The sequence below is a fragment of the Symphalangus syndactylus genome, chromosome 10, assembly GCF_028878055.3.
Source record: "Symphalangus syndactylus isolate Jambi chromosome 10, NHGRI_mSymSyn1-v2.1_pri, whole genome shotgun sequence".
Lineage (NCBI taxonomy): Eukaryota > Metazoa > Chordata > Mammalia > Primates > Hylobatidae > Symphalangus > Symphalangus syndactylus.
In genome coordinates this window covers 120368354-120379966 of record NC_072432.2, presented here as the reverse complement: position 1 = coordinate 120379966, position 11613 = coordinate 120368354, and the positions used below count along the sequence as shown (strand labels likewise).

Here is an 11613-nt window from a genome sequence, read left to right as displayed (position 1 = left end):
TTCTTACTGCCTCTTTCTTTTTTCCCCTGGGCCTGCTAGAAGCATGACCACAGCGGTCAGCCTTGCCCTGCCTCATCACTGGCCTTGACACTAACTCCAGATCCTGCCTCACCTTTTCTCAGAACTGTCTTTATCCCGCCTCCCCCTTTGTATTCTCCCACCAAGAATACTGACCCTTCTCCAGGTTCTGCCTATATCTTCACCCCCGGTATTTTGCTACCCTTCTTGGAAATGACTCTTGTCTCCACCACTCTTTGAGTACTTAATAAATGCCACCATGCCCAGTGGACAAGAGGCCCTTAGGGGCAAGGGTCCCCAAGTGGATGAAGGCTGTGCCAACTCCAACCTGCTCAGATTTGAGCTCTGTCTCACCCTACAGACATGTGGAAGAGGCATGTAAGGGAAGATTCTGGAACTCACGTGATTTGTGTAGACACCTTCATAGACCTCCCCAAAAAAGCCTTCCCCAAGAATACGATTCAGGACCACATCTTCACGGGCAATGCCATACTGTGGACCTGCACAGACAGAGAAAACAGTTGCAGATCACAGAGATCAGTGGTATCCCCTAGGAAACCTGAGTGTCTGCAGTCTCTAAAGCCAGGCGTCACCAGATCTATAACACCTCAGCCAAGATCCAGGGGCTGGGCTGGGGAAATGGGAGTCTAGAATGTTCCACTGTCTCAGACCCAGGGAAGAGCCATCACCCTGCTCCCTCTGAAGGCTGGGTCCCAGGTCCAAGTTACTAGAATCCCCACACAGCTCCATGGGCACACAAAAGATCAATCAGTATAGGGAGAAAAAAAAAAACATCTCAGCGTCCAAATCCAAGGCATCTCAGGTTTGCCAGTGTCTAAGTCTAGCACGAAGGGAGGATAAAGGAGGAAAAGAATGTTCCCTGTGGTGTCACCAGAGTCCTTGACACGTCATTTCACAGGGCCTTGACTGCGGTTGCTGTGGTGGGGTCGAGAACCTACCTCCAGGCCTTCGCAGGGTTTCGTCGGGAATCTCTGCGTAGATGTCTGACTCTGGAATGACAGGAAGAGGCCCAGCTGTGGACAAGATGCCCTCGGTGGTCACCGCCAGGAATCAGGTGTGGGGCTCCCTGCTGGAGGCCAGTGGAGCCCAAGGGGGTAGGAGGAGAAGCCAGGCATATCCCGGGCTCCCAGCCCAGGTTTTAGAGTGGCCACAGAGCCCAGGGCACCTCAGCTGAACTCCCTGCTCTCTGCTTCCCAAACTTGTACCATTTAGGGCAAGTTGGTTAATCTCCCTTAATCTCAGTTTTCCCTTCTATGAAATGAATACTGGGGGATGCTATAAAGATTGAATCAAATAATACCTGTTGCATGTTTAATACCATTAAGGATTGGATGTTTGTGTACTTCCCAAATTCCCTTGTTGAAGCCCTAACTCCCAATGTGATGGGATTAGGAGGTGGGGCCTTTGGGAGGTGGTGCAGTCCTGAGTGTGGAGCCCCCATAATGGGATCTGTGCCCATATACGCAGAAGAAGAGAGGCCACAACTCTCTCTTCATCACATGAGCCCACAGTGAAAGGACAGCTATCTGCAAATGAGGATGGAAGCCCTCACCAGATGCAGACTCAGCCAGCACCTTAATCTTGGACTTCCAGCCTCTAGAACTGTGAGCAATAAAGTATCTGGTTCTAAGCTACCCAGTCTATGGTATTTTGTTATGGCAGCCCAAGCTGTCTAAGCCATGTACTAAGTACTCAATACACACCAGCGATTACTATTCATGATTCTTTTTTGAGATGGAGTCTTGCTGGATCGACAGGCTGGAGTGCAGCGGTGCGATCTCAGCTCACTGCAACATCTGCCTCCTGGGTTCAAGCTATTTTCCTGCCTCAGCCTCCCAAGTAGCTGGGACTACAGGCACATGCCACCATGTCCATCCAATTTTTGTATTTTTAGTAGAGATGGGGTGTCACCATGTTGGTCAGGATGGTCTTGATTTCTTGACCTAATGATCCACCCACCTTGGCCTCCCAAAGTGCTGGGATTACAGGCATGAGCCACTGCACCCAGCCACAATTCATGATATTTTAAAGCCATCATTGAGAAGTTATGGGGGAGGATCATTTTTCTGTAACTTGGAGGAAACCCTCGGCAATGTCATGAGAGCAGGCAGTGGGGAGCAAGCAGATGGGAGGCAACTGGAGCAGGTGGAGGATGCAGCGGGCAGCTCACCTATGCTGCAGCTCTCTGAGAGGTGGGACCGCCGGGCCTCCAGGTTTCTGTAGGAGGTGAGAGAGCAGAAGCCAGGTGAGCTGAGAGCCCGATAATGTTCCCCTGGGCAGCCTTAGCCTGCCCTCTCCTCCTGCCCCCCGTGGAGAAGTAGTCTGTCCAGATTAGCAATGACCTGGGAGCACAGCCCAGGCTGCTGGGGGCTGGAGTTGGGGGACAGCAGCGACCCCCAAGGATAACACCAGGTGGCATGAAGGCATAGGAATATTCCTGCAAGTATTTACTGGGAGGGAAAGATCATCCTTTTTCCAGGGTTCTCCTGGGCCTGAAAGCCAGAAACTATGGAGGTGGGGACTCCGGTTTATTCTTCTTCCTCTCAGCAGCACAGGCTGAGCTCAGGGCCCTGTCCTCTGCACCCCATTGTACTCACAGCATGGGGATCTGGGGCAGGCTGTTCCGCTTCTCACCATCTAGGAAGAGAGGAGGAAGGAGGAGGTTGGAGCTGGGGACACAGGGGCCTGGGTGGGTGACTGACCTCCTTACTATTCCTACAAGGGACTCTCCTCCCACCCCAGCCCCTAATTCCATTCTTTCCTAGCCTGGGAGCTAGGGAGGCCTTGGGCCAAAACTGGAATCCTCCTTGGAGGATGCCTCAGGCCAGATTTCACGTGCTCCAGCTGTGACCCCTGCTTCCTGAATCTGACCCAAGACAGAGACACACAGGTAGGACCAGCCTTCTTCTAGCAATGGCTTTGAGCTTGCTGGGGCTAAAACGCCTCTCCTCCAGAAGCTGCCTCTATGTGGATCTTGATTAGTGGGGCTGTGGGTAGGTGGACCAGCCAGGGCTTAAAGCCCAAGGTGGGCCCATTGGAAGCTTCCCGCTGGGCTGTGGGGGAAGCCTCCTCATTCACTTATCCATCAGTGGCTTAGCTTCTGCCATTCTGCCTCTGGGGACTCGGGTGTGCTGCCACCCATGGTCTAGCCACTTTACCTTTAAATGGAACCCACCTGTCCTAGGATGGATGATGAGAGAGCCTTGGTGCTCCCCCTGCAGCCGGCAGTAGCCGTCTATGAGGTCAGCCATGTTCTCAGCCTCTGCTAGGGACGAGGTTTTGATGGACAAGGCCTGCGGAGCAGAGACCGGCCAAGGGTGAGACCCCAGAGCCTTGGCTAGAGACCACCCCCAGGGCTGGAGAAGAGACGACAGGACCCCTGCCACAACCCTTGCTTGGATGCCAATGCTGTCTGCACCTCTCCTGGGGCCCTGCCCTGGAGTCCAGACCACACTCTGTCACCCCTTTCACCTGTACTCCCATACTCTCCAAAGGCCAGTCCCAGGCCTCACTTATTTTGGCCTCTGAGCACACAGCATGATGGCTGGTACCTAGTAGGTGCTCAATAAATAGAAGCAGAAACTGAGAAAATGGAAGAGGGGGCTGGGCACAGTGGCTCATGCCTATAATCTCAGCACTTTAGGAGGCCGAGGCAGGCAGATCACCTGAGGTCAGGAGTTTGAGACCAGCCTGGCCAACATGGCAAAATCCTGTGTCTACTAAAAGTACAAAAATTACTCGGGCCTTGTGGCATGCACCTGTAGTCCCAGCTACTCAGGAGGCTGAGGCAGGAGAATCTCTTGAACTCTGGAGGTGGAGGTTACAGTGAGCTGAGATTGCACCACTGCACTGTAGCCTGGGCGACAGAGTGAGACTTTGTCAGAAAAAAAGAAAGGGAGGAAGGAAGGAAGGAAGGAAGGAAGGAAGGAAGGAAGGAAGGAAGGAAGGAAAGAAAGAGGAAGGGGAGGCAATGGGGCAGGGCACAGATGGGTGAAAGGAGAGAGAGATGAGCACTCTGCAACCTGAGGTCTCTCTGGGTGTTTTACTGCAAAAAAAAAAAACAAAAAAAAAAACAAAACAAACAAACAAAAAAACACACACACACACACAAAACAAAAACAAAAAAACCCCCACGTTTTTGAGGCCTTGATGTCCACATCATTGTTCTCTTGGTATAACTTAGGCCTGTGATTTATACCTGATTTCTGGTCACCTTGAACATTCCACTACCTGAAAACCTTCCCAATTTCTTTACTGACATTAAAAAAACTGTTTCCCAAATTTTCCGACAATTTATCATCATCCTGGTACCTTTTGTCTAAGAACTTGGTGCAGTTTTCTTAACACGATCCCCAAAGCCAGGAAGCTCCTGGCCTCCTGTGTGTCAGACTTTTGGTCTGAGCAAGAGCTCCCAATCTGCCATTATACTCCCTGCAGAGCTGCCAGGTGCCCAGAGACACTCACCTGGGGGGCACCTTCAATGCCCAGCTGAAGTACTGCCTGGCCCTCCTCCAGCAGGAGGCACCTGATGGACCTGATCTGCTTGAACTCGGCCAGGCAGGTGGGCTGTAGGAAAAGAAGGGGGAGCTTCAGACCATCCCACTATCAGGACTGGGCCATGCAGATTGGTCAGTATCGGAGAGCTGGGGTGAGGAGGAACTGGGAGTTTCTCTGGGAGATGAAGAGAGAATCAAAGACTATTAAGGCTAGAAGTATCCTCTAGTTCAGGGGCGTCCAATCTTTTGGCTTCCCTGGGCCACATTGGAAGAAGAATTGTCTTGGGCCACACATAAAATACACTAACACTACTTGATGAGGGTAAAAAAAAAATTGCACAAAAAATCTCAACATGTTTTAAGAAAGTTTACGAATTTGTGATGGGCTGCTTTCAAAGCCGTCCTGGGACCACAAGCTTGATCTAGACCAAGCCCCTCCCTATGCCAAGGAGAAAATGAGGTCTAGGGAAAGCCAGGACTTGCTCAACATCATGTGCCAAGCTGGCAGTGGAGCCAGGACTGGACCCAGGTCCCCTGACTTCCAAGGGAATCATGCCTCATATTGTCACTGAAAGAGCAACACTGCTGAGCTCTGCGAGTAATCATAGTGGCCTTGTCTCCCCCTCCCACCACCTCTGTGCAGATGACAGTCACAGGGATGTAAAGGGCCATCTGCCCCATGCTGCCATCTCTAAATGCTCTCCACTGCTGCTCAAGCCAGGGCATGGCCTTAGAAGAACTCTGCTCTCAGCAACAGGGGCAAGAAGAATTGAAGGGGCAGACAGGGCAGGAGGCAGCAGAGAGGGGAAGACCTCCCCGCCTGGGGCTGGGTGGGGTTGCCCCCGGTCTTTCTACCTTTGCGTCCTGACTGGTCAGCTGGCGGATCCCTTTAGGGCCAATGACCAGGTCCACAGTAATGTTCCATCCTTGCTGGAATAAAAAGAGAGTGGACTGTTGTCCCAGAGCTGTCCTCCCCATTCTTCAGAAACTTGAAGAAAAGCTCCCTAAGCTAGACACAAGCCACTGTTTCCTGGGTCTCCAGCTCCTTCCCACCGAAATGCTGGCCATATGGATTTTCCCCTCCTGACACCTTGCCTGTCCTGCCCACCTCCCAGAGCTGGAGGCCAACATTTCAGTGCCTGCTTCAGGCAAGGGGGTGCTTGTGACTTCCACCGACGGCAGGTCAGCGAGGCCCTGCTGCCTGAGAATCTGCAGCGATTGCAGCCTCTCCCTGCCCCCTCCTGGCCCCTTTTCCCGAGAGGCCTGGGATCCAGGTCAGGGAGAGGATCAAGAGAGCCCGCCATTACAATGAGTTCACAGCGGTAGGTCTCCTGGTCAATGTTGGCGAAGCCCGCGAGAGTGTTGAAGAACTTCATGACGCACTCCTCCTCCCTGAGCGAGGCGTACTGCTGGAAGGTCTGCTGGATCATTTTCCGGAACTGTTTGGGCTGGGGGAGGGGATGGGCAGTGTGAGCAATGCCTGCTCCTCCCAGGTCTCACTCCTTCCCTTAGGGTCTCACTGAGAGACTGCCCGCTGATGGAAAATGATCCCCAGGGCCTTTGCCCCAAAAGCAGCTGTGATCTATGACCTAAAACACATACCCATTGTCTCAAGGGAGACTCCCTGTAACCCTATGAAGGAGGTGGAGGGGGCAAGGGGTAGCTTCCCAGTACTGGGGCCACAGAGCTGATAAGGCCTTGATGCGGAGCCGGAGCCCAGGCATGTCACAGTTGGATCCCCAGCCCCAGAGAGGACCCCTCGGTGCATTTAGTGGTCCTGTGTCCAAATGCCCAAGGCCGTGCAGATGCCCTGGCTTCTCTGAGTATCCCCAGCCCCAGCCTCATCCCTTACACTCTAGTCTTGGGAATCAGCATGAAGAGGTCCTCGCCCATTGATTTCCTCACCTTTAAGTTCTCCTGCATCTGCTTTGGGAAAAACAAGTCCAGCCCCACTTCCTTTCTGCAAGAAGGAAGAAAAAGGCAGCATGTGACTCCGCCTCACCCCCACCCCCGGACTGCGGGCCAATCAGGAAGAGGTGAGAGGGCTTTGGGACCTGAAGACGGGCCCTGTGTGGCTCTGGTCTGGGGAGGGGTGGAGGAGAGGGTGAGGAGGAAAAGTACACATGGAAGGACAGGAAAGGAGGGGAGATGGGTGATCCCAGAACTTACTCTAGGAGCTCGAAGTTGGACTTCTTGTCAAGTGCATTGTGGGGCATATCCTTGAAGAACCGCCTGGAGAAACAGGTGGTGGAGAGGGAGGCTGAAGGCTGGAGAATGAGGCAGTCAGACCCAGGGCACCTCATGCCACTAGAAGCCCCCTTCCCCTGCCATACGTGGGAATCATCAGGAGAAAGGAAGTTAGGAGAGTCACAAAATTTAGTATTTTGACCTGTGAGGAAAAGGAAACCCCACAAATGTCATTCCAAGAGAAGACTCCAGCCTTGCATCCTAGGAAACTCACTCTAGGAATGGGCAGATACTGGGCTGAGGAGGAAGATGGTGGCTCCATCTGTGGCCTCTAAGAACAAAGGCCCAAGGCAGCCAATGCTTGAATGATCAGCCTAGGAACACTGACCTTTACCTGCAGGTCCTGGGGGACTCTTGTGATTTCCTTTTCACTTATTTGCTATCTCTGAGATATTATATGTGTGTATGTTTGTGTGTTCATTTAGATACTTGTTAAATGTACCACTGTATATATACAAACTTCAGGACTTACAGAAGAAGAAAATAAAATTATTCATAGTCTTACCAGAGGAGGCAGCTATTAATATTTTACTCATATTCTTTAAGTCTCATTTCCCCTAAAAATGTATGCCTTGATGAATAGTTTTATGCAATTGTGGCTCAAGCTGAGACCAAATAGCTAATGTCCTCACATGTGCCAGCCTCCCTTCCCTGTCTAGGTCACTGTGTCTAGTAATTTCATTGACTGCTGCAGACATTATCCTACTCCTGATCTTATATTAAAGCCATTCAGTGTTCCTTTAATTCAGGCATCCTTATAAATATCTGGTAAAAGTTTTGTGCAACTAATAATATAAACAGAGTGAGGGAAGTAACTTATGATTCAAAAGCAATGACTTTTAGACAGTTCTTTTTAGAAACTGTTTAGAAACTGTTGTGTTTAGAAAATAGGAAGGTTAGGCTGAGGGTGGTGGCTCATGACTGTAATCCCAGCACTTAGGGAGGCCGAGGTGGGCAAATCACAAGGTCAAGAGATTGAGACCATCCTGGCCAACATGGTGAAACCTTGTCTTTACTAAAAACACAAAAATTAGCCAGGCATGGTGGCGCACACCTGTAGTCCCAGCTACTCGGGAGGCTGAGGCAGGAGAATCACTTGAACCCGGGAGGCAGAGGTTGCAGTGAGCCGAGATTGCACCATTGCACTCCAGCATGGGTGACAAGAGTGAAACTTCATCTCAAAAAAATTAAAAAGAAGACACTCAAGGCATGAAATCATAGAGGAAATATCCAATAAAAATGTAAAATGTAAAATGCTATATCCTTAATAATTTTTAATAAATGGTGTCTTTGAATGTATTGTCAAGCAAAATAAGTAATTACCTCTTAAGAAATATGGTCCCAATTTTGCACTCTGTGCCCCAGCCTGAAACACTGGGCAATGTCTGGAGATAGTTTTGGTTATCACACCTAGTTGGAGTAGGGGGTTGGTCGTGCTACCAGCATCAAGTGGGTAGAGACCAGGGATACTGCTAAACATCCTTCAATGCAAAGGAAGCCCACCCCCAATCCCCCCTAACAAAGAAGTATCCAGCCCCAAATGTCACTAGTAGTGAGGCTAGAAAACCCTGGGGATTCGATCCAAGAAGAGAACTTAAAACACTAAGAAGATGGGTTCTTCCCTACCCTTACTTCTCTGTACTGAGTGTCTGACAGAGGGAGGTAAGCAATGGTGCCTGAGATGGGATGTTCTTGCTAAGGGCAGATGTGCGGAATTGGAAACCAGAAGACTGGCAGATAGGAATGACATTCAGGTGTAGCAAAGGTCCCCAACCCCTGGACCATGGACCGGTACTGGCCTGTTAGGAAGCTGGCCACAGAGCAGGATGTGAGCAGTGGGTGAGTGACCGAAGTTTCATCTGTATTTACAGCTGTCTCCCATCTCTTGCTATATTGCCTGAGCTCCATCTCCTGTCAGGTCAGTGGTGACATTAGATTCTCATAGGAGTGTGAACCATGTATGCGAGGGATCTAGGTTTCACGCTCCTTATGAGAATCTAATGCTTGATGATCAGTCACTGTCTCCTATCACATCCAGACGGACTGTCTAGTTGCAGGAAAACAAGCTTAGGGCTCCCACTGATCCTACATTATGGTGAGTTGTATATTTATTATATATTACAATGTAATAATAATAGAAATAAAGTACACAATAAATGTAATGTGCTTGAATCATCCTGAAACCATCCCCCACCCCAACCAGGGTCCATGGAAAAACTGTCTTCCACGAAACTGGTCCCTGGTGCCCAAAAGGTTGGGGGCCTCTGAGGTATAGGACATGAGAAGCCTACCCAGGATTCTCCCCTGGATGGAAGTTCCTCCTTCTCTTCCTCCTCCCACCTGAACAGTGCCTGCAGTTAAGATCCCCAAATTCCATACGATTGACCATGGCAGCTTCAGAAAACATTTCAAGCCAGTGTTACCTGCTCAACCTCCACATTAATAAGAAACCTCAGGGTGATTATAGGCAGCTTGGGCATCTACAGTTCCCCTGGGTTGAGTGAGCCATAAAATATACTCGTAGGTAACTGAACACATTGGCTTGCTGTACACAACTATTTAATTCTAACAGAATAAATGTTGGCAAAGGTCCACTGAGGAAGAAGATTTCAGTTCTTTCAGTCATCCATTTATTCAACTGTGTATTGAGCTCTTATGTGCCAGGCAAAGGCAGCACCCATTCTGACTCCAAGGATTTGACAGATTTTCACAATCTGGTGCATGTCATTGCCTCACAGAGCTGTGTGCAAGTACGGTGGTTTTGCAAAGGAGGCTGGAGGGGGTCAGGATGGGGCAGAAAAGGCTTTAAGATGAAGAGACCCTTAGGCTGGCTTGATGGGAAGAGCAGATGGTCACACTGCTTGTAATTGACACCTCATAGGCTCACGCTGAGGTTTCCTATGTATGTAGAGGACAAGCAGGTAACACGGGCTCAGTACGTTTTCTAAAGGTGCCAGAAGATAGAAGAGTTTACTACGCTGAAAAGGGAAATGAAAAGACTGTGCCAAGCAGGAGGGATGCATCACCCACCCACGGGGTGAGATCTGCTTCCCAGCCACGAAGGAGAGTGGTCTCCTAAAGCCACTCCAGGCTTACGATCTGTTGTTGAATGAATAAATGAACTTTGAGACTTGTGAAGAAAGAATTTGGAAGACTGGGATATATAAATATTAAATTTTTTAAAACAGGGTTAGCTAAATGAAAGGGTAAACACATTTTGAAATTAACACTGAACAATTAAGTCACATAAAAAAATAAGAGCATTTTAGCATGATCAAGGTGGTAGTAAATGGAAAAATGTTTTATTAGGGTACACATCAAGGTCACCCCAATCTCCTGAATCCAGCTTGCTTAGCCCACTCCCTGTGTCCCAAATGGCCCTTCTCTCAGGCATCGAAGATCATTTACATAGTCACCATTGACAAGACTGTCCAATCATTCAGATGTGCCACAATCTGGGTGTTCCTAACATTTGGAGCAACTGAACATCTTGGAATGTCTGGGAGAACTAGTAACCATCACTCAAGGGAGATGCTGCTCTCCCCAGCAAGGTAGCTTCCCAATTTTCTGTGTTGAGTCCCATCTCAGCTGCTCTCCAGGGACACCCAGGTCTCCCAGATATGCCCGGACCGCCATCACTGAGTGAGGCTGTGCCTACCTGGAGTGCCCTCTAGTGCCTGACTGGTCCTTCCAGCTCAAGCCTGCAATTTTGAGTAGCTAACACCAGGTGGACAGCGGTGGAGTCTATAATCAGATACAGGCCTATGACTGATACCCAGGTAAGGACAGCAGAAAATAAGGAAACAACTAAAATAATCCAGTTGGTTACTTTTTTCTTCTAAACATCAATAGAAATTAACTACAAACCAAGATGCCTTTTGAAGCAAAGCAAGCTGTGTGTTGTTTCTCCAATCTTTATTTATTATCAGTTACTTAACTAATCTGGGGTTACACATTCATTCTGTTTTGTTGTTGTTGTTGTTGCTGTTGTTTCAGGGCTCTGCTGAGGGTGGACAATGGTCCTAGGTGTCTCAGATCAAGGGGGAGGTTATTTGCTTCCTCAAACTGGGCAGGTACTGATTTCTAGCATAGAGGCCATGAATTTCAAACTTTCATTTACAGGCATTATTTAGATCAAACATTTGGCATTTATAAAGCACCTCCAATAAATGAATAAAATTAACTAGCTATCATTCCAACTATATGAGATTCTGGAAAAGGCAAAACTATGGCAACAATAAAATGATCAATGGTTGCCAGGGTTAGAGGGAAGGAGGGATGGATAGGTGGAGTATGGACAAATTTTAGGGCAGCTAAACTACTCTGTAATACTATAATGGTAGATATAGGTCATTATTCATTTAGCCAAACCCATAGAACATACAATACCAAGAGTGAACCCTAATGTAAACTACAGGTTTTAGGTAATAATGATGTGTCAATGTAGGCTCATCAATTGTAACAAAGAAACCACTTTGGTGGGGAATTCTGGTGGAGAATGTTGATAGTGGGGGAGGCTGTGTATGTATGGGGAAGGGGGTATATAGAAACTCTGTACCTTCTGTTCAATTTTGCTGAGAACCCAAAACTTCTCTAAAAAATAAAGTCTATTCAAAATAAATAAACAAAAGAAGGGTAAAGAGAAAAAGTAAGTAAAATATAATAAATAATTATTGAATACTTTGGTCCCTGTCATTGCTCTAAGTACCTTAAATATATTAATTCATTTATTCTTTGTAACAACCCTGGGAGGTTTGTTTTGTTACTATTGTATAGTATGCAATACCATATAATACTGTATAATAGTATACTATGCAATACTATACAATAG

The 11613-nt window shown here is 48.5% G+C and overlaps 1 protein-coding gene across 25 annotated transcripts in view; it reads right to left on the bottom strand.

The window, feature by feature from the left end:
* Positions 1-11613, bottom strand: part of PTK2B (protein tyrosine kinase 2 beta) — a 149248-nt gene that overhangs the window by 23415 nt on the left and 114220 nt on the right. For all 25 annotated transcript variants that reach the window (XM_063610809.1, XM_063610819.1, XM_063610826.1 and 22 more), the window contains 10 exons: positions 6705-6767; positions 6441-6495; positions 5843-5983; positions 5391-5465; positions 4504-4605; positions 3215-3332; positions 2637-2676; positions 2210-2256; positions 978-1028; positions 421-518 (listed from right to left, as the gene is read on the bottom strand). In XM_063610809.1, coding sequence (XP_063466879.1) covers positions 421-518; positions 978-1028; positions 2210-2256; positions 2637-2676; positions 3215-3332; positions 4504-4605; positions 5391-5465; positions 5843-5983; positions 6441-6495; positions 6705-6767 — 790 coding nt within the window. The remainder of the gene's footprint in view (positions 1-420; positions 519-977; positions 1029-2209; positions 2257-2636; positions 2677-3214; positions 3333-4503; positions 4606-5390; positions 5466-5842; positions 5984-6440; positions 6496-6704; positions 6768-11613) is intronic.